General features: G+C 42.5%; 1 protein-coding gene across 1 annotated transcript in view; it reads left to right on the top strand.

The window, feature by feature from the left end:
- Nucleotides 1–9,938: 9,938 nt before the first annotated feature.
- Nucleotides 9,939–26,072, top strand: part of LOC138293484 (cytochrome P450 4B1-like) — a 186,209-nt gene continuing 170,075 nt past the window's right edge. The window contains exon 1 of the mRNA XM_069232723.1: nt 9,939–10,258. Within this exon, the coding sequence (XP_069088824.1) occupies nt 9,974–10,258 (285 nt within the window). The 5' untranslated portion in view covers nt 9,939–9,973. The remainder of the gene's footprint in view (nt 10,259–26,072) is intronic.

Genomic DNA, 26,072 nt, shown 5'->3' with positions numbered 1-26,072 from the left:
AAAATGTAAAAGCACCGGAGTATTTATTGAAATATTTGTTATTTTACTCTTTAGAAAATAATTAAGTTATAAGGTAGTTTAAATTAATATTTTACTTATTTTGGCAGGTAGAGTTATATATGTTTTCACTTCTGTTTATTGATCCTGTCTGCAAGATCTAGCAGCGTATCTTCTTCTTGCAGCTTTTTGTAGTTTTCTAAGTAGTAAGTAGGTATATTCTGTGTGCCTTTTATATTGTTAGTTTAATTGACTGTATAATGTTATTGGTTTATTTTGTTTGAAGTGTGATGCAATTTGTTAGTGTTCTTTTAGTTTGAATTTTTTTCAGTTATTGCTTTTTTGTTGAACCCTAGTTAGTGTTTATTTTATAATGTTGCCTACATATTTTGGTGTATTTTTTTTAGATTAAATGTGTTATTATTTATATATATTTCAAAATATTTTTGTATAAAATGTAAATGTTAATTGTTGTAAATATAGTTGGTATACTAATTTGATATTTTGGAGTGCATTTTTCCTCGTCTTTATGTTTATTTTAATAATCTGAGATTGTTACACTGTACCTAGAATTATTCTGATTAAATAATTATTTTTAAGTGAAATGCTGTTATTTTAATGTTTTTGTATGAAAATTGTTGATATTTTCCAATAATAATGTAGTCATATATTTGTATTACTGTTTATTTTTTATTGAAAGGTTTTGATTGTGATATGTTTTTTTATAGTTATAAGTGGAAATGTATATTTTAACCAGCAAATCAGAAGCTGATGTTTTTGTAAATGATATCTATAGTCCAATGTTATTGTAAATCAATGTTTTTTACATCAATACTATGTCAGTGATCCCTTTCTTCTGCAGTCTCTCACTCTTTCTCCATCTTGCTGAAATTCTCCGCATGAATACCCCACACATCATCCGTTTTCTTCAACAATTTTCTTACTCTCTCCTGCACATATTTCCTTTCATTGTTTCCACTTCTTCACCCAAAGAGGAAACAAAACACCCGCTCTCCTGTATGCACTGCATTTTTTTCCCCTTTGCGGCTGATCATATTTTGATTGCTATGCTCCTTCCTCAAACAGTTTCCCACAGTTACATCTGGCACAAATATGACCAACTCTCTGTGCGGTTTGCAGAGAGGCCAAAGATTAAATGTGCATAAAGTCTGAACACGTTTATGACCCATTGACAGGCCTTGAGAGAAACTCACTGTGCCTTAGGCTTTATGTCCAGAATTCGCAATATTCCCTGGACATAAACACCCACTTACAACCTCAAGCGCTGGCGGTCCTCAGTATTTTGAACAGGTACAGCACCAGGCCGTGAAAGCACATATTCAAAATCTTTTCAAAGAGGTTGTTAACTGTGTGCCTATCTAGAGCATAGTTACTTAGGCTGTGGCTGCTCCAAATAACAATGATCTACAATTTAACAGTTAATTCTCAATACATGGAACATCAAAAAATCAGTGCAAACAGCGTATCTCCACCTGACAGCAGCAGGACTTGTATGATGCCGTCTTGGAATAGCATCTAAACAAGAATGGTGTAAAAACTTGCATATTTACTGATTCATCTGCCTATTCATTCATCTGTGACTAAAGCACCTACTTTAGAAATCTGTAACCTACATGTCACTCATGCCTTATTTGTATATGTTCTGTGAGAGATAGGATCTCGGTTTGTTACTGTCTCTGTTCTGTGAGGCAGTAAAGCATGGGCTGCTGCCCGGTTTTACCTGTTCTGTGATGGGAAAGGTTGGTGCTGATGCAACCCTCGCTCTACCTGTCCTCTGAAGTTGGGAAGCTTTGACTGCTTCTGCCAAAGGTGTATCTCTTCTATAAAGAGGAAGGTTTCCAGTGCTGCAGCCCTATCTTAAGAGACAAATGATGTTTTCAATGCACTTACATACCATACTCGACCAGGCAAAAGCTTTTGTTGGACCCACAGGAAACCCTTGTTGGGGGGATCTGACCCAGAGACTCTGGTTTCAGTCACAGCTTTCCAAAACTGTGTGACCCTGGGTAGTGCCCTATCACGGCTCTTCTTTATCCTCAAAAGTGGTGGAATTTACGTGGTCCCAGTGCATAATTTGTTTAAGAAAGAGTGCTGGTGCCCGAAGCTCTGCCTGGCACAATTAAATAATTAAATGTTGACATGCTGATTACCAAACCTCCATAGTCTTTATCCCACTACTAGTCACTCCCTGCCCCTTTATCTCACTCTCGTGGGTTCTTGCTTTCTCCCTGGTGACAGGTTTGCCGTCTTTCTTTTCCTCTGTCTTTCTGATCTGTGTATATTTTTCCCTTTTTTGCACTCAGTAAATATCTGATGTGGGAATTAAGTACCAGTCTCCAAAAATAAGTACCTGTGGCCCCCCTCCGGCAGCCACCAACTGAAATTAAGAACTGGATGGTGCACTATTGTGAAGCACCTGCTTGAACATGTGCAGCACATGCCTCAGATGCTTCCCCATAAGGACCGTCAGTGACATTAACTCATCTTGACACCTTGAGGCATTTCAGTTCCCAATATGTAACAATGCACAAGCCATGTGTTGAATCAGAAAAACTGAATAAACACAATATTTGGAAAGGCAAATAATCTTAGATAATGCAAGATGAAGGAAAACAAGTAAAATGTACAGAGACTGCATTGCTGACATGGCCTATGGGTTTTTACAGTCATTGTTGAGAAATCGGTCTGAGTGTTTTCCAGTAAAGTTAAGAACATGAATATAAGGCGAGATGGGGACGAGTTTCAAAGTGGGTTTTCACCTGTCCACCGTGATGCACTGCTGTCTGCAGTTCACAGGCTTGGAAATCCTCCCAATTGGTGGCTAAGTCATGCATACTACCGCAAGGGGGTAGCCAGAAAAATAAAATATCTATTTAATGCTAAATGGCCAAGCAAAGTAAGACATTCAAACCCTTCCTATGAAGTGTCATGGGAATTGTACCCCTGTAGAAAATTGGAAGAACATTGCAGAAAATGATGGATATTACAGCATGATTTTAAAGGGCGTTAGCCCCAAAATACATATTAATCAATACTGACTTATTTCTCTCATTCCATCAGTTTCATTTATTTTCATCTTTCTTTCTCTCCAGTTTTCTTTCGATCTGTCCATTCTTCCCTACTCCATCTGTCCATTTTTTTAGCTTTCTAATTGTCTTATTCCTTTATTCTTATCATGTTCCTGCCCTTCCTTCACACCTTCTTTCTATATTTTCTTTTTGTACCTTTCATTTGTTAAATATTTCTTTTTCTTCTTTCCTTCCAACCGCTTCCTTTCATCTACCATTTCTTTTTTCTCTTATTTCATTATAATTTTCTGCCTTCTTTTCTTTCTATTTTTTTTGTTACGTTTTCCCATTTATGTTCTTCCTTTGTAACTTGTTTGCTTATTTCTGGGGTTTTTTCACCCACTTACCATCATGTTTTTTTTTCTTTCCTTCTTTCATAACTTGCATTCTACTTTGATTCCTTTGTGTTCTGACTTATTTTTTGCCATTTTAATAGTTTTTCTTTATTTCTGTCTGTCACTGTTTTAGGCTTTTTTGCATCTTTGGCTTCCCACCTCATAGCTGTGTTATTGTAGTTTACTAAGGCAGCATTTATTAGTTTTTTGTTTCTGACTTGAGATGACTTTGTGAGCCAGAGATGAAAGTTAGAAAGAGCCATAAAACAATCTAGCCTGCAACAAAAGCAACCCTCCACCCCCCCCCCTTAAACTGGAATAGCTGTGCTTCATTGCGCTCCAGCATTTCGAAACAGGAAAGAGGGGGATGGTGAAAAAATCGGGGGATTTTTTCCCCATTTGATGATAACTGAAACAAGGGCAATTTGTGGTGGGAGAATAGACCTGAGTCGGGGGACGAAGGTGGGGGTGACAAGGGGACAAAATAATTTCCCCTCTCACATCTATTATTCAGAGGGCCATTAGCGCACGAAAGCGATACTTATTAATAGCCCTTTATCGACCATCCTCCAATCTGATGGTAACAGAATGAAGGTGAGTCAGGAGGCCCCCTGCGCTCTCTGCCCTTTTGTTTGTCCTGTTCACAGCTGTGGGCCTTAAGGGTGCTCATAAGAACAAAGGGCACGAGGAGGAGAAAAGAGTTTTGGATGATTACTGTCTGCATCACCTGCCGCCTTGAAGAGGAGCACTGCAGGATGCCTTCAAGTGGAGCTGCAAGACAATGAGGAAGATTTAAAGAGGAAACAGAGTACCACTCACCCTGATGCCTGCAGGCTAGAAAGAAGACTCTGTGAAACACAATATTTTTATTTGCCTAAGATCACACCAGTTGGTGAAACAGTGAAGTCGAGATTGAGCCAAGATTTTACATTTTCACACAACAATTTAGCTATTAGAAGGGTATATTTTTCTAACATTTATGTTTAATGTTTTGTTATCTAGGTAATGAAGGTCTTGATTACAGCGTGGCTAACAGGGAAAGGCCATATTTCATTTTGGGCTGTTATGCCTAGCGTTATTATTTATGTTGTTGTTGTCGTTACACACTTCAGCATATTGACGTATATTATCTTTTCTCTATCTTTTCTTCACTCTACTCTGAAACAATCTACCCTATGCCACTGCACCATACACCACTTTTCTCCACTCTGTGCTACTCTACGCCACTGCAATCTATGCTGTACCACTCCACTCTACACCACTCTACTCTGCAGCACACTACACTACGCCACTGCAATCTATGCTAATCTACTCTAACCATTGTACACTACACCCCTGCACTCTGCAAGTACAATCTTCACCACTTTACTCAAAACCAATGCACTCTATGCCAATCTACTCTGCACCACAGCACTCTATTCCACTGCTTTCAATGCCACTGTACTCTGCGCCACAGCACTCTATACCACTGCACTCTATGCCACTCTACAATACACCACTGTACTCTGCGACCCTCTAATCTGCAACATTGCACTCTCTGCCACTGAACTCCATGTCCCTCTACTCTGCACCACTGCACTCAATGCCACTGTACTCTGTCCCACTGCACTCTTTTCTGCACCACTGCACTACTCCACTGCAGGGCACTTCACTCTACTTTGAAATCATCTCCTCTATGCCACTGCAATCTACGCAACTCCACTCTATGCTATGCCAGTCTAATCTACCCTGCACCCCTCCAATGTACCCTGCGCCACTCCAATCTGCTTTGCACTGCTCTATGCTACTGCACTTTACATTACTACGCTCCACTCCGCAACAATCTACTCTTCACCACTATACTGTACTCTGCAGCAATCTACTCTATGCCACGGCACTCTATGCAACGCTATTCTACTCTGCACCACTGTACTCTAAGTCACTCTTCTCTACTCTTCATCACTTTACATCACTGCACTCTACACCAATGCATTCTATGCCACTCTACTCTTCACCACTGCCCTTTATGACACTCTACTCTGCAACACTGCACTCTGCCACTGAACTATACTCCTCTCTACTCAGCACCACGGCACTCTACTCTGCACTGCTCAACTATATGCCACTCTACTGCACTCTACACCAATGTACTATATGCCACCACACTCTATGCCACTCTACTCTGCATCACTGCACTCTACCACTGCACTCTGCACCAGTCTACTCTACCTTGCACCACTCCACTCTACCATGCACTGCATCACTCTATGACACAGCACTCTGAACCACTGCAATCTATGCTGTGACACTCCACTCTGCTCCCCTCTACTCTTCACCACTCTACGCTACTGCACTGTACGCTAAACCAGTGCAGTCTTCGTCAGTGTACTCTACACCACTTTACTCAAAACCAATGCACTCTATACCACTACACTCTACACCAATCTACTTTGCACCACTGTACTCTATGCCACTTCACTCTAGACCACCGAACTCCACTCTATGACACTTCACTCTCACATTACACTCCATGATACTAGACTCTGACACTCTATTCCATTAAACTCTAATACTTTCTCCACTCTGTAACTCCCTACACAACTCTCTATACGCCACTCCATTCCACTTTACTCCACTCTATGCCACTCCACACCACTCTATGCCACTTCAATCTACGATACTCTACTCAACGCCACTGCACAACCCTCTATGCCACTCCACTATACAACAATGTACTATGCTCATTGTAACATTCTACCCAACTTTCTCTATGCCAGTTCACGTTACTTTACTTCACTCTACTCCAGTTCACTCTTCTTTATGCCTTTCCACTCTACGACACTCTGCCACTCCACTCTATGACACTCTATTACACTGTGACACTACTCCACTCTACTACTACTTTATGGCATTGGTGCTTGATTAGAGATTCAGATCTCCATTGATTGCCTTCTCACTCATATGAGACGTGAGTCAGATATTTCTTCGCCGTTGGTTACAAGCACTCTGTATCCCTTTTAACTCAAGCTTAACGAAGGCTTAGGATGATCCTGATACTTGTCTAGGGGATTGAAATATCACCGGCCTACCTTGACTTGAATTTGTGATTTTGTACATAAGTTGGCATAAGCATAGGTACTATGAGCTAATGACTTCTTGATTCACTATTTGAGTCATTCATGTAAAAGGCAGTGTATAAAAGCTTGTAAACCATTATTGTTGATGCTAACCTTGTAAGAAAGTAGCCTCTTTCTAGCTTGGTTACCCCCACATTTGGCCTGTTTGCTAGTGTGTTTGAGTGTGTCTACTGGGATCCTGCTAATCAGGACCCCAGTAGTTATGCTCGCTCCCTTAAATTATGGTTGTTGCCTACTGGTAACCCAGTATTTCACCCAAAATTGGCATACTGGTGCCCCCTTATAAGTCCCTAGTATATCGTACTTAGGTACCCAGGGCACTGGGGTTCCAGGAGATCCCTATGGGCTGCAGCATTTCATTTGCCACCCATAGGGAGCCCATGCAAAGGCTTCTGCAGGACTGCCATTGCAGCCTGCGTGAAAAGGTGCATGCACCCTGTCACTGCCAGTTACACTGCACCAGGTCACTTATAAGTCACCCCTATAGCAGGCCCTCCAGCCCTGAGGGCAGGGTGCAGAGTACCTGTGTGTGAGGGCACCCCTGCACTCGCAGAGGTGCCCCCACGACCTCCAGGACCATTTCCCAGACTTCATGAGTGCCGGGACGCCATTTTACACACGTACTGGAAATAGGTCACTACCTATTCTGTTTGGTATCAAACATATTGAATCATACCCCAAGGCTTTTGCAAGCATTGGTTGTATGATTTCACGCACTCTGGGGGCTCCTTAGAGGACCCCCAGTATTGCCATTCCAGCCTTCTGAGGCTTTCCAGGCAGCCCCAGCTGCTGCTCCTCTCAGACAGGTTTCTGCCCTCCTGTTGCTTGAAAAGCTCAAGCCCAGGAAGGCAGAACAAAGGATTTCCTTTGGGAGAGGGGTATTACACCCTCTCCCTTGGGAAATAGGTGTTACAGGCGTGGGAGGGGTAGCTTCCTTCCCCAGGCCACTGGAAATGCTTTGAAGGGCACATTTGTTGCCCTCCTTGCATAATCCAGCCTACACCGGTTCAGGTACCCCCATCCCTGCTCGGGCATGAAACTGGACAAAGGAAAGGGAAGTGACCACTCCCTGTCCATCACCACCCTAGGTGTGGTGCTCAGAGCTCCTCCAGAGGGTCCCTGGGTTTTGCCATCTTGGATTCCAAGTTGGCAGTGAACTCTGGGAGCATCTGAGTGGCCAGTGCCAGCAGGTGGTGTCAGAGCCGTCCCCTGATAGGTGCTTACCTGTTTAGTTGACCAATCCCCCTTTCAGGGCTATTTAGGGTCTCTCCTTTGGGAGGTTCTTCAGATTCAGATTGCAAGACTCCAGCAGAAATCCTCTGCATCCTTTACTTCACCTTCTCACCGAAGAAACTGCTTTTGGATCCTCCAGGAACTCCACAAACTACAACAACGAAGCAAAGACGACTTCTGCAACATTTTATCTTCAGCTCTTGCCAGCAAATGCAACTGTTTCTCGGTCGTGCATCCTCAGAGGACAGCCTGTCTTCAGTCTGCACCAGAAGAATGAACGAATCTCCCTTGGAGTGAAGGAATCACTCCCTGCTTCAGCAGGCACCTCTCTGCAACAACGACCATCTGCGTGGGTCCCCTCTCCTGATAAGTTGCATGGATCATGCATCACGGGTGGTGGACTGAAGTGGTCCCGATGGTCCTGACGTTCGACTGTCCAACTTTGGTGGAGGTAAGAGCGTGCCTTCCCACGCAAGACAGTACCCCTGTGCACCACGTGTTTTTCAGTTGCCAAGGCTTGTTGGCATCCTTCTATGACATTCTTTGTGCACAAAGTAGCTCTGGCCCCCAGCACTCCCTCCTGCGATGCACAGCTTCCTGAGTGGTTCTCTGGCGGCATGGGATCCTTTTTTTTGTGCTGCGTGGGCCTCCTTTTACAACTCCTTTGTCCCAGTACTGGGGGACTCCTGTGTGCGCTGGCTGGTCTTCTGTGGGCTCTCTGAGTTGCTGAGAGCCCCCTCTGACTCCTCCTGGGTAGAGTCCAACAGGTCCCTCCTGGTCCCGGGCAGTGCCATTTTCCGCTAACCGTAAGCTTTGCGTGTGCCAAGGCTTGTTGGCGGAATCCAGCAACGCAAACCAGAATGCAATCATCCATCTGGTGTGGGATATCATCTGGACCAACCAGGAATTCGCATCCATCTTCTTGGGTGCAGTACTGACTGTTGTTCTTAACCAGTGGTTCTTATTTTGCACCTTGATTTGGGTTAGCAGGGGCTCCTGTCCTCCCTGGACTCTTCTGTGCTTCTTGGACTTAGTCCCATTCTTCCACAGGTCTTTAGGTCTAGGAATCCACTCTTTGTGTCTTGAAGTATCTTCTGGTTCTTGCATTATCTTCTTTATCGTGTTCTTATGTGTTCTAGGAAAGTTACTGTGATTTACTCCTGCTTTCCTGGGCTCTGAGGTGGGTTTTATTACTTACCTTTGGTGTTTTCTAATACTCCCAGCGCCCCTCTACATACCACACTTGCGTAGGTGGGAAACCGACATTCGCATTCCACTTTCTTAGTATATGGTTTGTGTTTCCCCTAGGCCCATTTCTAACCATTGTGATTTTCACTAAATGCACTGTTTTCTGTCTTTTTTGCTATTGCTGCATACTACTGTCTATAATTGGTGTATTACTTACCTCCTAAGGGAGCATAGTTTCTATGGTATTTTTGGCATTTGTGTCACTAAAACAAAGTACCTTTATTTTGTTGTACCTGATCGCTTTTGATATCTCCAGTGCAGTTCCAATTGGCATGAGGCTAGGGGCATGCTGGGTGTGGGGCGCAAAGGGTATGTTCTTCCTTTTCACCCTCCTACCTTTATTTGCTTGGTGTATGAAGATGCAAGGTTAATCAACATGTTATTTTCACATTTGAGCCAATTACTTTGTGAATGTAAATAACAATAAGAGATACTTTCAGACTGTGAAAACATGCCTTCCTTTCTCCCTTTTTCACTTCCAATATATATGATTGTGTATATTTATCAGAGCCTGCAATTCGTAAACAACGAGCGATTTGTATAGGGTTGATTGAAAGTCAGCAAGGCTGTCCCTGTCCCCCCCAGAAATGTATTGTCTCCCACGTCCCTGTTTGGGGGCGTGTTCGATCCCATGCACACACCCCCACCCCCCCTTAAAGATACCTCTCTAACAGTATAGACCATGGAAATCATTCAGTTTTATCTCTGTGGTATATTTGTATACATTTTTAATGACATTTAATATCTTGCATGTAACTGCATCACCTTTTGAAAATGTATGTTTGCTGATGTATTTCTCTCATCGGGTGTACCTTCACGACGGTGCGGCAGCGTGGCGCTATTACACCACCTAAGCCCGCTGGTGCTGCCTCTTACGTGAGTCCTACTTAGTGGCAGGTGACCACTCCCGGATCGGCACGTGCTTTTTACACAAGAAAGGAGAGGGAGAGTACCCATGCATTTCTCCACAAGTGACTACAAGCAAACAGAGGTCACTAGGACTCGGTGCCTTGCAGAGACACGGAGCTACAGAAACACGACTTCAGGGCGCGAGGACATGGCCAGGCACTATGGATTGCCACTGAATTTAAGTCCGGTTTCTCACCTGCTCGTGGCGCTATGTCTTGCTGCTGTGCTGTGGAAAGCCATTACACTTTATTTCAAAAGGAAACAACTGCTCAGAGTGTACAAGCCGTTCCCTGGCCCCCCTCAGCACTGGCTGTTTGGAAACATGCATGAGGTAAGGCTGGAGCAAGGCCAAGTTGAAGGTCGCTTCATTGCACAGGGAGTGCTTGGCATGGGCAGCTGCAGCAACAGTGAGGTGCAGCCAGCAGGAAAGTGGGCACACCACATGCCCTTAACATTTGCATGCACGATGGGCACATCAAACCGACAGCGTTTTGCAAAGATGAAACTGCGGTTTTGGGTGTTGATGCATGAGTAGATCATCCACTCCAGAGGTTTTGCATTCTGCCTACATGCCAACATTTAAGCGCAGACAAGTGGGACATATTGAAAATAAAATTCGAGAAATGTATTTTCCCCATTGGCTTATATTGAAAGAGAGGCAGTTTTAGGCGGATTGAGATAAAACAAAGCTCATTTTAATATCGGGAATCTCCCGCCAGAATAGGGTCTGTTGGTAATTATGGTATTGCTAAGTGTGGTCGCGTCCATTACTTAATACATTCAGAACTACAAGAGCAACAACACAAATATGGAGTGGATAAATGGCACACCCAGAGCTCTGTATATACATATGTTAACCTTAACTTAGTGAAAACATGTTTGGATATGTGTACACCTTGGTACTACAGGAAGACAGGAGGAGACATGGAAGAAAGATAGCGTGCAAGAAAGAAAGATAACTGAGGAGGGAATGAGAAAGAGACAATTAAATTAAAGGGATGAGATGGCAAAGAGGCAGAATGAAAATGAGAGACAGAGGGAGAAAGGGCTATGTCAGGGATTTACGAAACCTGGAGAGAAAAGAGCTAGTGAGTCAGAAGAAGCAGTGGCGTATTGAAACTTGAGGGGGCCATTTGCAAAGCACATGGAGGGAGGTCCCTTCCACACTCACTCAGGAGCTCCCAGGCCAGTGTACTGTGCTGACGGGACCCCTTGAAGCTCGGACCCCCACCGCAGGACTGAATGGGCCTTAGTTACGCCACTGAAAAAAAGGTCAGATTTGCCAAAGCCCCTCTGATTCATGTTGACAGGTCCTGCTGTTTCAAGTTCTGCACGTGCCTTATAGAAACGTTTCATTGGTGCAAAATTACAAGTAAATCACTTTTGCAGTATTATTTTCATGAAAGCCAACTGATTTTGCACTAATAATACGAAGAAATGAAACAAACTGATTTTGCTTCAAACCCCGTCCCATCGTTGGTATAGTAAAAGAAAGTAGTGAACGTTCCTTTTCTCCGTACATTTCTTATTGTGTAAACCGAACAAGTGAAGCTTGTAGTCAATTTTCTCCGTATTTTGCTATGTTTCAAAATTATGGTTTGCTTAATTCTATATTTACATACACAGCAACAATTATACAACTTGATTTGTCCAGGTTTGTGAAATGTTTCTGTAATATAGCAGTGGATTTTTTTAAATTACAAATCTTTATCAGGTGTGTTAGACGAATTGGTTCAACATATGCAAGGCAACTCCAAGATCGTAGAGACCTAGTCACAAAGGTATTTTGGAGTATGCAAGCACTCTTAGTACTTTTTACGTACTCTTACATGCTTTTGTGAATTAGACATCTGAAAAGGGGATATTCAGGGAACAATCATACATATTTAGTACAAATATAGAGTGTTTTCTCTCTTTGCACTTTTACTAATAGGGAATTACACATTTTAGGACTGATTCACAAACGCATATATAAGAGTACCTAAAAGAGTACTCCTTTAATATTACTTTCCATACTCAAAAATGTTTTTTTAAATCAGTTCCCATGGTGTCTGGCAGTGGCGGCTAGTGACATTTCAAAGTGGTGGGGTGTAAAAGTTGGGGATGAGTGTTATGTTGCAAACAAGCAAAGCAAGCGACCCAGCCAATATAAAAGTGATTGGGGAGGGTAGTTGCACTCCAAGAAACAATTCTAAAACAGAGTGGCCAAATGGTTCATTTTCAAGCAAGTTTGAGGAAGCAAGAATTTTTATACACAATTGTGAACGTGTAGTCTTGAAATATTTGCATACATTAAAAACTGCCCCATATCTCATGCTATCTATAAATAACAATGTGCTGTGGTATCACACTTTAGTACTATATTTGTGACAGAGAGCCCTAATAGGTACTTCACCAGCTACATATGAGATCACACCCTTACCACTTTCCTGATGAATGGGTGTAGCTCACTTGTGACACATGTTTGTGCTACCCTCTGGATTTTTCACAGTCCCTTTGCTTTCAATCAATAAAGATTGATGTCATCACCCCAACCTTGAAAATTGTTCCAATACCACTGCATTCTCCATTTCATGCCAGATTGATAGACCCAGGAGTGTAGCCCAATTGGGGTGTTTGGGGCGTTACATCCCCTAATAAGTGTTTTATCTAAAGTTGGGTACAGGTGCTTTCAGTCAGGTATGGCGAAGTGTTGTTTGGATTTCACCTGGACTTTTTACATACACGTGCAGACAAAAGTGTTTTTCAGATTTAAATCATGTTGGTTATTTTACAGAATGATGAGTTTTAAGTACCCCTAACTATCCCCACTCCTGTCCATTTCCAATGCCTCTTATGCCACCCTCATTTGCTGCTTCTCACATCATTTATATGAACATGAAATGCCAGCGTGATTGTTGTAAAATCTGAAGCTTACCCCCTTCCCCCAATTGTACTGGCCAAGCTACGCCCCTCGATAGACCTGAAGCACTTCCATTCTGGGCCTCAGAATGCTGGTGGTAAGTGCTGTCATTTCCAACAGCTCCCTTATTCCCAGAGTGGAAGCATCACATGCAAATGTGGTCAGAGGAGCAACATGCACATCAAAGGCAAGGCAGGGAATTCTTTGTCGAAGATTAATTATAATGATAATTAGTAGCAGCACACAAGTTGTTATCATTCTTCCCAGCACCCCATGACAAAATGTAAACCACGGTAATCTAGTTGCTGGAGTTGCTGTGTGAGCTCATTATGCTCATCGGGGCAAGTGACCCCATGTCAGGTGTGACACCTTCAGCCAGTTCTGACATTCCTGCCACCAACACGTTGCCTCTTGGAATTCTATGCTGGTTTTAAAACTGCAAACATTGACTGGAAATTCTGAGGATGCAAAATTCCACTGACTTAAAAGCCAGGCATTCCTGTAGGTGTTCCAAGTCACTAGAGGGTTCTGCAATTGTGATGAAACTCAACTATTCAACAGTTGAATCCTTTCCCCTAAACAATTTTTAGTAACTAAATCTCCCAGTGAAAAAGAAACAGCAAGGATTAGTCTGCGGATTGAGCAGGGTTATCAGGTGACTTCATCTCATCAGGGAGGGACGCTATTAATCGACCATGCTTTAGTCATGAGTTTTCTTTAAAGAACACAACATATTAACACTGTGGAAAGCATTTAACTAATCAAAATGGGGAGCAGGCATAAGAATAAATCTACACAAGGCCTTGTAGTTTATAGACACTGTAAATATCATGTATTGTGCATCTAGTCCCGGCTCACATGTGCACGTTGTGTGATCCTGTACCTCAGTTCCCTTATCTGCACATATTGGAAGGTCTAACAATATTACATAATAAAATGACCGATAGGGTATTCGCTCACATTTCCAAACATGACTCAGACTCAATGGCCGCTTACCACTTACCACATGTTAATATGTTTATATTTACAACTGAGAGGAAATTTCGGTTAACATTTTGAAATCATGAATTTCCTTTCATTTGACTAACACAAATCATAAGAAGCACAGTAACTGTGGCTTCCTTCTAAACACCCACACTACGTATGTGTTGTTTCAGTTCTTCAAATCAGGCGCGTTAACACTCCAAGCATTTCAACCTCTGGCTGGCAGGCAGGTGCAGCATAAGTCATACATTTCAGGGAGTGTGTGTCAGCTACCACCAAACTTCCATTGGAGTTTACTGTCTCTCCTCTGCACTTCCCTCCATCCCTCATCTGCCCCTGTCTTTTCACTATGCATGACATGGAAATTCTTGACTCCTCTCTTCCTGTTCAGCAGCGCCCAACAGTAGACTGGTTTTCAGGTGCAGTTCACGCTAGAATAAAAACAATACAGCTCCCAGGTGACCGCACCATGGCACAGCGCACTCCATAATAAAAACCCTTAAATTGCTACTACATTTTTCACAGGCTCTGCTCCGTCACACACATACACAATGGCCCTCATTACGACTTTGGCGGTCTTCACAGAAGACCACCAAAGCTCGGGCACCAGAAGACCGCCAGTGCTGGTGGTCTTCCGCCCACCATATCATGGGTACTGCTGGATTTCCACCACACTTTGGGCAGAAATCCAGCAGTAGTCGTGCTGGCGGACGGAGGCGCTCTTGCGGTTCCACCACCAGCCCACCCCGCCAGTAGGACACCGCCCGCCATATTATGGGCCATAATACGGCCAGGTGGTGTACTGCTGGCAGTGCGCTGATGGCGGTGGAAGCGCCCCTTCCCCTGCTGGATGACCTTCTCCCCGGACCAGGTATGGTGATCGTCTGAATGGGGAGAGGGTGGGAGGGTGGGGGGGTTTTGTGTGTTTGTGTGTGTGAGTGTGTGGTGTTTGTGTGCGTGCATGAATATGTGTATGTGTGGTTGTATGCGTGTCTGAAGTTTGAAGTGAGTGTATGTATGCATGTAAGTGTGTCTGTGTGTGTGTATGTGAGCATGGGTGTTGTGGTGAATGCATGTTTTACTGCGTGTGTATGCATGTTTGCGTGTGAGTATGTGTGTTTGTCTGCATATGAGTATGCATGTTTGTGTGTGAGTATGCATGTTTGGATGGGTGAGTATGCATGCTTGAATGCGTGAATAAATGTTGAAGTGAATGCGTGTATGGATGCATGTGAGTGAATGCGTGCATGTAAGTGTAGGTGAATGAGTTTATGCGTGGTGCGTGTGGGTGTCTGTGTGCATGTGCATGTATGCAGGGAGGGTGGGTGGAATGCTGTGTCAGAAGAGGGGTGGGGGTAGGGGGATACTGTGTCGGAAGGAGGTGTGGGTGATGTGGCTGGAGTGGGGTCTAGTGCTTGCTGGGGGGGAATCTTCTACTGGTGGCAGTGAAGAAATTCCCTGTCACAGGTGGACTTTTCGCCATGGTTTTGGTGGCGGTGCTACAGCCGTGGAAGCCATGGTGGAAGGGTGGCTCCTAATACCGCCGGTGGTCTTCTGTGGACCGCCGGGCTGGAGATGATCATCTCTGGCCCGGCGGTTCCGACTGTCATGGCAGTATGAGTGGAGATGTGGCACTCATAATGTGGCGGTCTGCATCGCCAGCCTGTTGGGGGTGGGACCGCCACAACTACCGTAGCGGTCGGAAGACTGCCAGGGTCAAAATGACCACCAAATTTGGCATGTTCAACAGATAAGGATTTCTGAATTATTTTATCCCCTCCTTCTTTAATCTTTAACACATTTTTGCAATTGAACATGTTCTCCATTCAGCAGCAGGAGGTCAGGATTTTACCTCTTATTTTTCACAACTCCACAAGTGCGTTCGGGACAGCCAGGTAATATCCACTGCAGGAGGAATGCGTACACGGTCAGTAGGTGTGAAATAGCAGAGGCCTAAGTACCCAGGTTTCCTGGGCCAATCCAGATGCTCCTCTCTTGCTGTTTATGTTGGAAAACAGCAGGAAAGAACCACTAGGATTGGCTTGGGCAGGTGAAGAAAGTGCACCATGAAAAAAACAACTTAGACATCATGCCGGAGCCAACAAATAGAGGGGTGGCAACGCCCTGGCTGCCCAATAGAGGAGCAGCCCCTGGTGTCTAGCTGATATGGAGCGAGATGGGAGCAGGTCACATATTATAATTGTCTTGGCCGACTTTCAATCTCAAGTTGAACTGCTACATAACTGCTTCTACATAAACATCTCCTTGTATGCTGTCTGTTAAGTTATAAATCTTAATTACTGACAGTTTGTTTTAAAGAAATCCAATTTCTAAATAAAAAAAAAAAGTACAAAGCAAGAGAACCTCAACTCTGCAATGGCTATAAGATAAGCTGAATTGTTCCATTGACAGTACCCCCAATGCCCACCAACATCTCATGACACAATATGAAGTATTACACAATCAGCTTTGGTCATTGTAAGAAATCTGTCTTTTCTGCGTGGTCATGCCTTTTGCTAGTCTCTATATTTTTGCTGGTGTTGGACCTCTGCACACTTTAACTCTGTTAACCAATGGTAAAGTGCCTCTGCTTTCCTTTTAAACATTGTTGAATTGGCATATCCCAAATTGATATAGTTAACTTACCTATAAGTCCCTAGTATATGGTACCAAGTGTAGCCTTGGCGTAGAAGTTAAATTCCACTAGTGGACCGCAGCATCTATTCTGCCATCCACTACAGTGGCAGTACAAACATGGCTTCAGGCCTACCAGTGTAGCCTGACTAGGTTAGTGTAAAATCTGCAATTCAACCTGCCAAAATAAACTAAAATTGACAGATCAAAATCTCCCTTTTAAATATTAAGTCACCCCTAGTAGGTCCTGTAGTCCACAAGGTAGGGAGCATGGCATTTAAAAGTAGGACATGTAGAAATGTAATGTTATCATGTTGTTACAGCGACTAGCCCCCAAACACTATTTTTTATTGTGGTAGGCCTTGCTGTCTATGTAGAAAGCCAAAGTACAGATTAAAATACTAATACTATATCTTGGGAATGGGAATAGCTAGAAAAATAATTAAACAACTATTTTTTTAAAGTTATTCAAACTCTTATTCAATAGTGAAGTCAGAGTTTTAAAAATATTATGGAAACGTACATTTTAGAAAGTTAACTTTTCCCTGCCTAAGGTTTATGGAGGCTAAATTTGCATTTGATCTTTCACTTCTGCCAGCACTTACTTAGCACTTGAATAGCAATGAAAAAGATGTGGAATGCCTCCCAGGAGCAATCAATAGGTTGACCTGAATGGGCAGAGATGACTCCTTTGAATCTCACTGAATATGGACCTGGACTAGAGCCTGCTGTTGGTCTCTGTGTGACAGCTTATGAGTTTATAAGTGTCTCCCCTTAGGTACTGGAGGGGCTTTGGAAGTGTACTCCTGTGGTGGATTGGAACTTAAACGACTAAAGTCAGAAGGCAAAATCTTTGACCAGTACAAACCTGGTTGGTGCATTCAACCTGCACTCCATTGCAACCAATGTTAAATTGTGCCTAGCTCCCCATCTACCACTTGACTATAATTGTCACTTCATGTTTCTTGGTGCTATTTTTAGTTAAAAAATTACAAATTCAAATCTTCGGTTCCCCTTATTGGATTTTTGTGCCGTTTTGTTTATTACATTCTGCTTCGTGTTTCAAATTCGGTTTGGGATTTTCATTGTTTTGTATTTCGACTTTATTACTGTTTTGATACAACATAACTATTTTACACATTGCTCTAAGTTATGCCCACCCACTGTAAGCCATAGCTGTCAAGGGTTTCAGCTCATGCTAATAGCTTATGCTTATTTTACAACTTTGGGGGTTCACTCGGACATGGCTGTGATTATTCCTTGAAGTAGCTAGTCACTCATCCACAAATATTATTTCAATTTCCTACAGTGGTAATAAGTTACATGGAACCATCTGTGTTAATAAAGTGGGAAGCTTCTGGGTGTATTTTAAAATCATTCATCTTAAATCATCAGTCATTTCAGTCTAACCTGTTTGAATTTATCCATCTGCCAAAGACATTCACAAACATTTCTGGGACTACCCCTTGCAGTACATATCTTTCTCTCTGCAGCCATGCATCAATCTATGTTGGAGCACTTAATGAGCATTTTTGACATTTTTTTCTTTCCCTATATTTTAGCTACATCTGTCCTAGATCTCACAGGAGCCTAGAGCATTTAAGTGAGCAATTGTCACCCCAAAATCTGAATAGCATGTTTTTGGGCTCTAATGGCTCCACCACTTAAGTGACCACTATCAAAAGTGTCCCTCATTGCAACCCTAACATCTTCTGTCTTATAGAGTAGCCAAATAATGTGATAAAATGTGGCTGGTCAATTACAACCCCTCTGACATAGATCTTTATCTGATTTACCTAATTTCACATAGTGCTAGGTGCAACCCAGAATGTAATGCCACTTCCCCGGGGACATCTACACTGTATCCCAATCAGAACCATAAATTAGGCCCAGGGTCTCCATCCATTTAGACCTCTGTGGTCTGGGTAGTTCAGACTGTTATTAGTCAGAGTTGTAAATCTTAGCTCTGGGCATTTTGAGTAACAATTTAGGCAGTATCCTGTATTTAGGAGGTAAAAGGTCCTGTTTGTGCCAACCCGGATCAATGTATTGTACTAAAAGAGGGGATAACTGTAGATGGTATTGGTCAGGAATATTGAAGTAAAAATATTGACAAGTCGCAATGTTGTAACCAGAATATCAAGGGACACAATATCAAAAGATAAGTTTGTACTCATTTTCCAAACCTAACTTCTCACCTACCTCAGCAATTTATATATATATTCATACATGTGGAGTTAAGAATCACAAATCCATACCTCCCTCCGTGCATCTACCCCTTCAATATTCTCTTCCTTGATATTCTGGTCATGACATTGTGAGCTGTCTGAGTCTGAGCCTGGCCCATCACAAAGAAATTGTCCAATCCTCATCATACTCTCTCTAGTCTATTCTCTTTGCATGACTTGAGCGCCCTTATCTCCAGGCTAAACCCTATGCAGGCCTCCTGTCCAGCTCCCTATGTTCAGTCAGAAAACTGATATTGCATTAACTTTGCCTCTTCCGTTCAGGACTTGATGGCACCAGAGAGCACCCGCCCTCCCATCAGTCAGTATCAGCAATATCTGTGTACTGCTCTGCCCTCTGCACCTATTCAACACATACCACTAAGGGAATGCTATTTGCAGTACTCAAAGGAATACAAGAGATGTGTATGCAATATGCATTGTGCAAAATCCTGTTTAATACCAAACTCAACCATTCAGTCTCTCTTCTTCTTACCTGAGCACAAAAGTATTGTCTGCACATTCCCCAAGACTTGCTGTTGGTGCATGGGATTTTGTAAAGATACTAACTGTTCATGTCAATAACAGGTCCAAACAGGGAAGATGTCACAGGAAAAATAGGTTTATTCTCATTCTGACTGGAGCAGGCTAACCACCATAGACAAATTCTTATTCTGCAATATGAAGCAAGAAGAATAAAACAAAGAGAGCAAAAAATCCTAGAAAAGACCAGCATAATTCAAACAAGATATTGTAAAGGTGGAGTCATTTACTAAAATAGGCAGTGACGCCTGGCTGATTACGACTCTACTTACCGCTAGCCTATCCTTGGCAGTCTGACCGCCATGGAAAGGCTGGTGGTAAGCCAGTGCTTGGGACCACAGTGGAGGCTTTGCAGACAGTTCGCGTTCCGAGGATGCTGGGGGTCACCCTTGTGCAGCAGCATTGGCCTCAGGTCCATATGGAGCTGAGACCAATGCCGGCACACAGTTTGCACTGGGCTGACCGTCGGAAACCCTGGTTTCTGCCAGTCAGCCCAGTGGAAACCTTGGAATGGGGCTGGTGGGGACACCAGCAGCTCCATGGCGGTCTCCTCACTGCAAGTCTGGTGGTTGGCTTGTCCTACCCCCCAGACTTGTAATGAGACCCTTAGATTCTATTGATTACTCACTATAAAATCTATGGTTGATTCTGAGGTTGAATTACATTTCTTTCTTTGTCACTATTAACCACCACTCAGTAACCAGGAAAATGGCTGCATCCTTTGTGATGTTTTATCAGTGCAGTGCACATTTGTCCATTGAAGTTTATTTGCCAAACACCAAACCTAAAAATAAAACTCTTCCCCATTTTTTTTTCATAGAAGACATTTCTGTTGTGTTATTGATTTTGTTTTAATCTGGAAGGTAGAGTTTATCCCAAATTTCATGGAGGTCACCTGGATGATGATCATTTGCCACATTTGTGATGCCAGGGTTAGTTCCACCATCCCGATTTGTATATTCTGGCGCCTTATAATTTTTGGGTATGAAATGTTTGTTTCCAAATATCTAACCATACAAAAACAATTGAAGGGAACCTCTACCATGCTTAGCCTATCGCTCCATACCAGCCCAAGTGGATCACTGTATGGTATTTAAAGGACTCTCACCCACTGGGATTCCAAAACAGGTGGGGACTTCCATTAGGTCTTTATGTTTGCATTCTACAAAATCCACGTGCCTCGTTACGCTTGTGAAGCTCTTAAAAGGATGCTTCTAAGGAAATGCGAACATGGAGAATGAATAGGTTGATATGTATGGCATGTATGAGAGTATGGTGAATAGAAGTTTCACAATTAAATGCCCACAAATAGGATACTAACGGGATCCATGTGAGGGCCTGAAAAAAGCCAATTAACTTGGTTAGGCATTGGTGTAATGGCTGAAACATGCTGACCCAGGGAGACAGGCATGTTAAGGGGCATATTTTTAAGCCCCTAGAGCCAACTTGCGCCACATTAGCGTCATTTTGTTACGCTAATGTGGTCCAATGAGGCCAAAATCCTCATGCCACCTTTACAAAGTATGCAAAGGGAGCATTCCCCCGTTAGGGGGGGCTGAAAAAATGGCACAAACAAATCTAACAGATTTCCTTGCATCATTTTTTGTGGCACTTTTAACGCCTGCTCAGAGCAGGCATTAAAATGGGGATTCCATTATTTCTAATGGGCCATTATGTACTCTGCAGGATTAGCACCAATATTTTGGCACTACAACTGCAGAATACATCAATAGTGTCATGAAAAATTATGCGATTGCACTGTATTTTAAATACGGTGCATACATGGTGTTGGGGGGTGGTAAAGGTTGCAAGAAAAGTGGTGCTGCACAAGGTGCAGCGCCACTTTTCTTCAATATGCCCCTAATATCCTTAATGCATCCACGCCTATTTTTAACTCCGTCATGGTGCCCCGTGAAAATAAAATTAACCCTCAGGACACCCTAGACTATTTTAAATCTAGAATCCCACCCAATAACCATAGAGCTCCCTTGGATACCAAGGTTGAGCCCATCCAGATACAGTAGGTATCTGGATGAGAACTCTATGATGAAGCATGGCACTTGGAATCGCAGTGGGTAAGACTCCGTTTAATATTGTAGGTTGATCTCCTTGGGCTGGTATGGAGGGATAGGCTAAGCACTATAGTAGTTCCCTCCTGTTTTTGTATAATCATTTTAATCATCATCAACTCCTCTACAGAGGAGGAACACTGGTCCTTCTGATTGTGCCAATTGCCCAAGCTGCACTGAACAAGCGATCCAAAGATACACTGGATACAGGACATGCCAGATACTTTATTGCCAGCCTGTAAGTTCTAGCCACTGTTCCTTCTTTGCATGCCAATAGGTCAATTGGCTAAGTAGACATCTGTTGGGTCATCCAAAAAGGCCTGACCATCTTGTCAAGTGTCCTTGTTATTGTCACTTGTTTTTGTGTTACCTTTGCACTTAATTCCAAGCCCTTTTGTATCCAGAAATCAACCCAATGCAGATGTTGGGAATGAAGAGATTGGTTCAGTAAATTTAGTAGCAAACAAATCAGCCATGCTGTATAGCAGACGTGCTGGTGTACAACATGGCTAAAAAAACATTGACAAAGCTAATAAGTCTCACTGCTTAAATGCTAAAATGTAACGTTGACCATTTGCTTTGGCTAAAGTAGGATGCCGTTTTCATGACATAAGTATGTAATTTAAATTTGTAAAGTTCTGGTATTTCAACAAATAAACATTGATTTGAAAACATGCAGTTCAGCAGGATTGCTTCCATGTAAACGCGCATTATGTGTGGCACCGAGTGCGTGTTATTGTAACAAAAGGATCAAGCATTATTTACTATACTCATTTATTAACCAAACAAGTGCATAAGAAACCAAAGCAAACTAGCACTAGTCAGCGTGCAAGTGCCTCGTGTTTACAAACTGAAAAGTTTAGTTTTAGGAAATATTCCAGATGCATTTACCAGCGAGGAGATGAATAAGCCCCTACCAAGTTTCCCAGGTCCATGCATGATGTGCTGCTCCAGCCCAGGTTTTTTCTTTGGATTCTTGGAATTGTACTATTCTTTAGTTTATTATAAATCAGAACTACACATCCCAGACTTCACAGGAAAAAATAATGGACTGCACACATGGTACTGTGAAACTTTGCAGTTATGGTTTAACACACGCACTCTGGTACTTGGGGCATATAACGGGCAGTAATGTCTTATGCATCGATAATGCTGATGAAGTGGTTCTGTGACATAATAATTAGGTAAAAGTACACTTGATCATTGGATTCTAAACATTAAAGAACTCTTGGAGGCTTTGTGTGGGGTGGGCGGGCCAAGCAACATGGAACAAGGTGGGAGGGTTTAAAGTGATATGACACTGCTAGTGATTGCCGTGTCATATCGCCTTTTCTGTTATAGCAGGCGATGGCGGACCTAAGCGGACAGTGGCTGGAGGGGGCACCCAACAGGCGGACTATGTGGGCAGCGCAGGTGGGAACAGCAAGACAATGAAGAGCAGAAGGAGAGTAGGAGGGGGCAGCAAGACCACAGGTAGAGGGAGGAGGGGGGACGGGCAAGCAACAAAGAGACACAGTGAGAGAAAGGCGGAAGGGGAGCAGGGCAATACGCAAAAATAAAGGGGAGGGTGGGAGATGGCATGAACACACATGCACTCTTAAGGAGTGCTAGAAGACAATAAAAACAATGTTGGCGAAGCAAACAAAGTGAAAAATATACTGAAAGTGAACAGAGAGGGAATTTCACCCTTCAGGCCAAGGACAGTGTTTGTATGTTAACAGAAGGGAAAGTCTTGCAAGCATTTTTGCCTCGCATTTCAACATGGTGAATGACCGATTTGTGCTGGATTGAAAGGAATGACTACAGTTCTGAGCGTCGTTACAAAGACAAATGCCTGTCATTAAGACACTCATTAATAATTTTGGGGAAGCTGTTGCTCAGCTATTGGCACCGAATGCTCTGGTTTAATTTTAAGATTTAAGTGCATGTACACCACTCGGTCTCATGGGAAGAGCGGTCGCACCATGTTGCTAAGCAATGTCACGTGAGTTAACCACTGAGTGCAAGCAATCTGGAGATGTCAGTATTTCCTTAGCAACGCCACTTACGAGGAAACATGATAACGTCATGTGAGGGACAATGCCATTGCACAACTATGGAGAGCAAGAAAATTATTGTTGTCAGTGTTTCCCTAGGAATGCCACACGCAAGGAAGCACCCGTGGGTTCATATCTCAGAAATTCAGCACTAGTGTGTATAAACCCCACGTCATCAGTGTTAAAAAACAGTTAGTACATTCAAGAAGTGTCAATACTGTATTAAGTGGCTGATCAAATGAATTTTTACGGATTGTCCGCACCTGCAAGTCGACCTTGAATTAAAGAGAAAATATGCCAGGCTGGCACTAACTTTAAGATAAGCATGTGAACAGTTTCTGTGGAAAAGTACAGCTTCAAGCAAAAATACACGTTTAATAGCACAGTGGAAAAATACGAGCATCCAAACCGTGAGACCGGGCAACTAGGCCAAAGCCTCTGCTAAAGTAATGCTAAGCTAAAACATTTCAAACAAGCAAATCGTAGCACACGGTTATGATTATGTCGGATTAGTGCAATTCTAATTCACCACGTTATATAAAGCACGCGTATAAATGATGGCAAACTACTCTGAGGGCACATTTTGTCCCCGTACAATCTTAATTAGTTCGGTTAATGTCACACATGATTATTTCAGCACTACGTTTAAGCGTTAATAAATCAAAACCTTCATTTTCTGCTTCATCAATCCCTCCTCTGATGACTACTAGTCATCACACCAAACCACGCCCACAAATTTTATTCCATTAAAATTCTGTCAGTTGCTTTTTCCTTTTAATTCCCCTAGTTTGCGCTTTGTATTCTTCTGCCATTCTTTTCATAATTTTCTCTTCTTTTCTTCTTTTAATTCTTTCCATAATCATTATTATTCCCCTTTTTATTCCCCAAATTCCAAATACACACATTATTACTATTAATATTCCTTCTATTATTTTCAATAATATTCCATTCCAAATTCCCCCAATCCAATGTCCCACTGAAGCTATTCCCTTTCCAACCTTCTCCCACACTCCTGGTTCTTTCAGTTCTTTCAAATCTGCACTTTCTTTTGTTAGATTAGCAAGCATAGTTTTAATCTTCACACTATTATCCGGTATATAGGTACAGCAGTGACGTGCACCAATCATTTTGCAAACGCCTCCATCCTTTGCTAAAAGAATGTCTAAAGCAAGCCTATTTTGAAGAGTCATAGCTCTTTCCGCTGCAAGCTCAGCATCTATCAGGATTATAGCACCTGAAAACTTTGTCAGCATGTTATCCACTATAGTAGACAACTTTCGTATCTTGATGGAATTCAACACAACTCCCAATGAAGGAATCATGGCTCCAAATATATCACCTACCACAGCAGCTGCGGTCTCTCTTTTCTGGATACTATGAGATCCAGATGTCTTTTGAATCATCGATACGTCATCCAGTTGATAAACCTTTGGGAACACTATACCCAAATAACATCTCCCCCACCATCCCTTGGGAAGACGATAATAAGCATTATGCCCACAAATGTAATATACACCTGGAATGACAGGGTCAAGTCCGTCCATCATGAATGTCCATTTGGCCTTAAAAATAAACGTATGTTTGCATTCACTCGCTCCTACAAAAATATTGTCATAATAAGATTCACCTCGGTATATACAAAATTTCCCTACATGCCAAGCGTCTAAAGCTATTTTCCCTTGTGTCTTTATAGCAGCAAAATCATAATTTTCTACTGAAGTCCTCTTATGTAGCTCCTTTTCTAATTTCGCTTTCATTTGAGCCCTTCTATCATCTGTGCGATCTAAAAAGCTTATTTCTACAGCAGAGACTGAGCAAGTAAGGTTTTCCCTATGAGCATGAGCCGTCTCAAAAGGTTGCATTGGCTCGAAAAAGTCCCTCATAATTTTGTAATCCCAATATCTTGCAGTTTCGCTTAGCTGCGCTATTATAGGAACATAAGCAAAGGTAACATCATAATTCGAGTAAAAATACTGTATGTTAGTTTGACCATAAAACCTAGACATTACTATACTACACGTAATCCCATATGTAAGAGGCATGTGGTGATAAGTTACCCCTTCTTTGACCGATGTCGGTATCTGGGTACACACATAACAATCCTTCGCATCCATAGTCTCAACATACTCTGTTAGCAAGCGATAGAAAACGTTATACGAAAGCTCTTTCTTATCATGCAAGAGTCTCTCATCCAATGCCAGTCTTTTCAATGGTGTTAGTTCAGTGACAGTAACAGGAGCGATAGTAGAAGCAGCAATAGTCTCATTCTCACCCTTTCCATGCATTCCAAACACAATTGCCATTATTATTATTACACATGTAATTACTAAGCCTATACACACATATTTACAAAATTTCTTTCTATTGTTTTGCGTCATGATCTGTATAGAATCAGAGAGCTAGAAGCACTTATAAATGAAACTATTTAGCAATTCAGTTACAAAGCTGAACAAGCGCAATGTTCACACCGTCTTCTTCAAAAGGCCAGTCACTTATCGGTTAGCAGCATTTGTCTCAATTCGGCAATAACTCAGTCTTTATCAGGTTAGCAAGTGTCTCATCCGGTTTAACAATGTCTCAGCTGGTTGTTTCTTTCACGTTATATTGTAGCGAACAATATCATTTACTCTTTCAATCGACAGAGTCTATGAAACTTTTCTTTTCTATTGGTATCTCTTCTTCTTCTTCGTTCTCGATGCTTAGAGATACAAACTCATCAGTCCAATCATCATTGACTGCATATGCCCATTCA

This window comes from Pleurodeles waltl, chromosome 4_2 (assembly GCF_031143425.1).
Source record: "Pleurodeles waltl isolate 20211129_DDA chromosome 4_2, aPleWal1.hap1.20221129, whole genome shotgun sequence".
NCBI classification, from domain to species: Eukaryota; Metazoa; Chordata; class Amphibia; order Caudata; family Salamandridae; genus Pleurodeles; species Pleurodeles waltl.
Note: the sequence above shows the minus strand (reverse complement) of the source record. Positions and strands in the feature narration are given on the sequence as shown.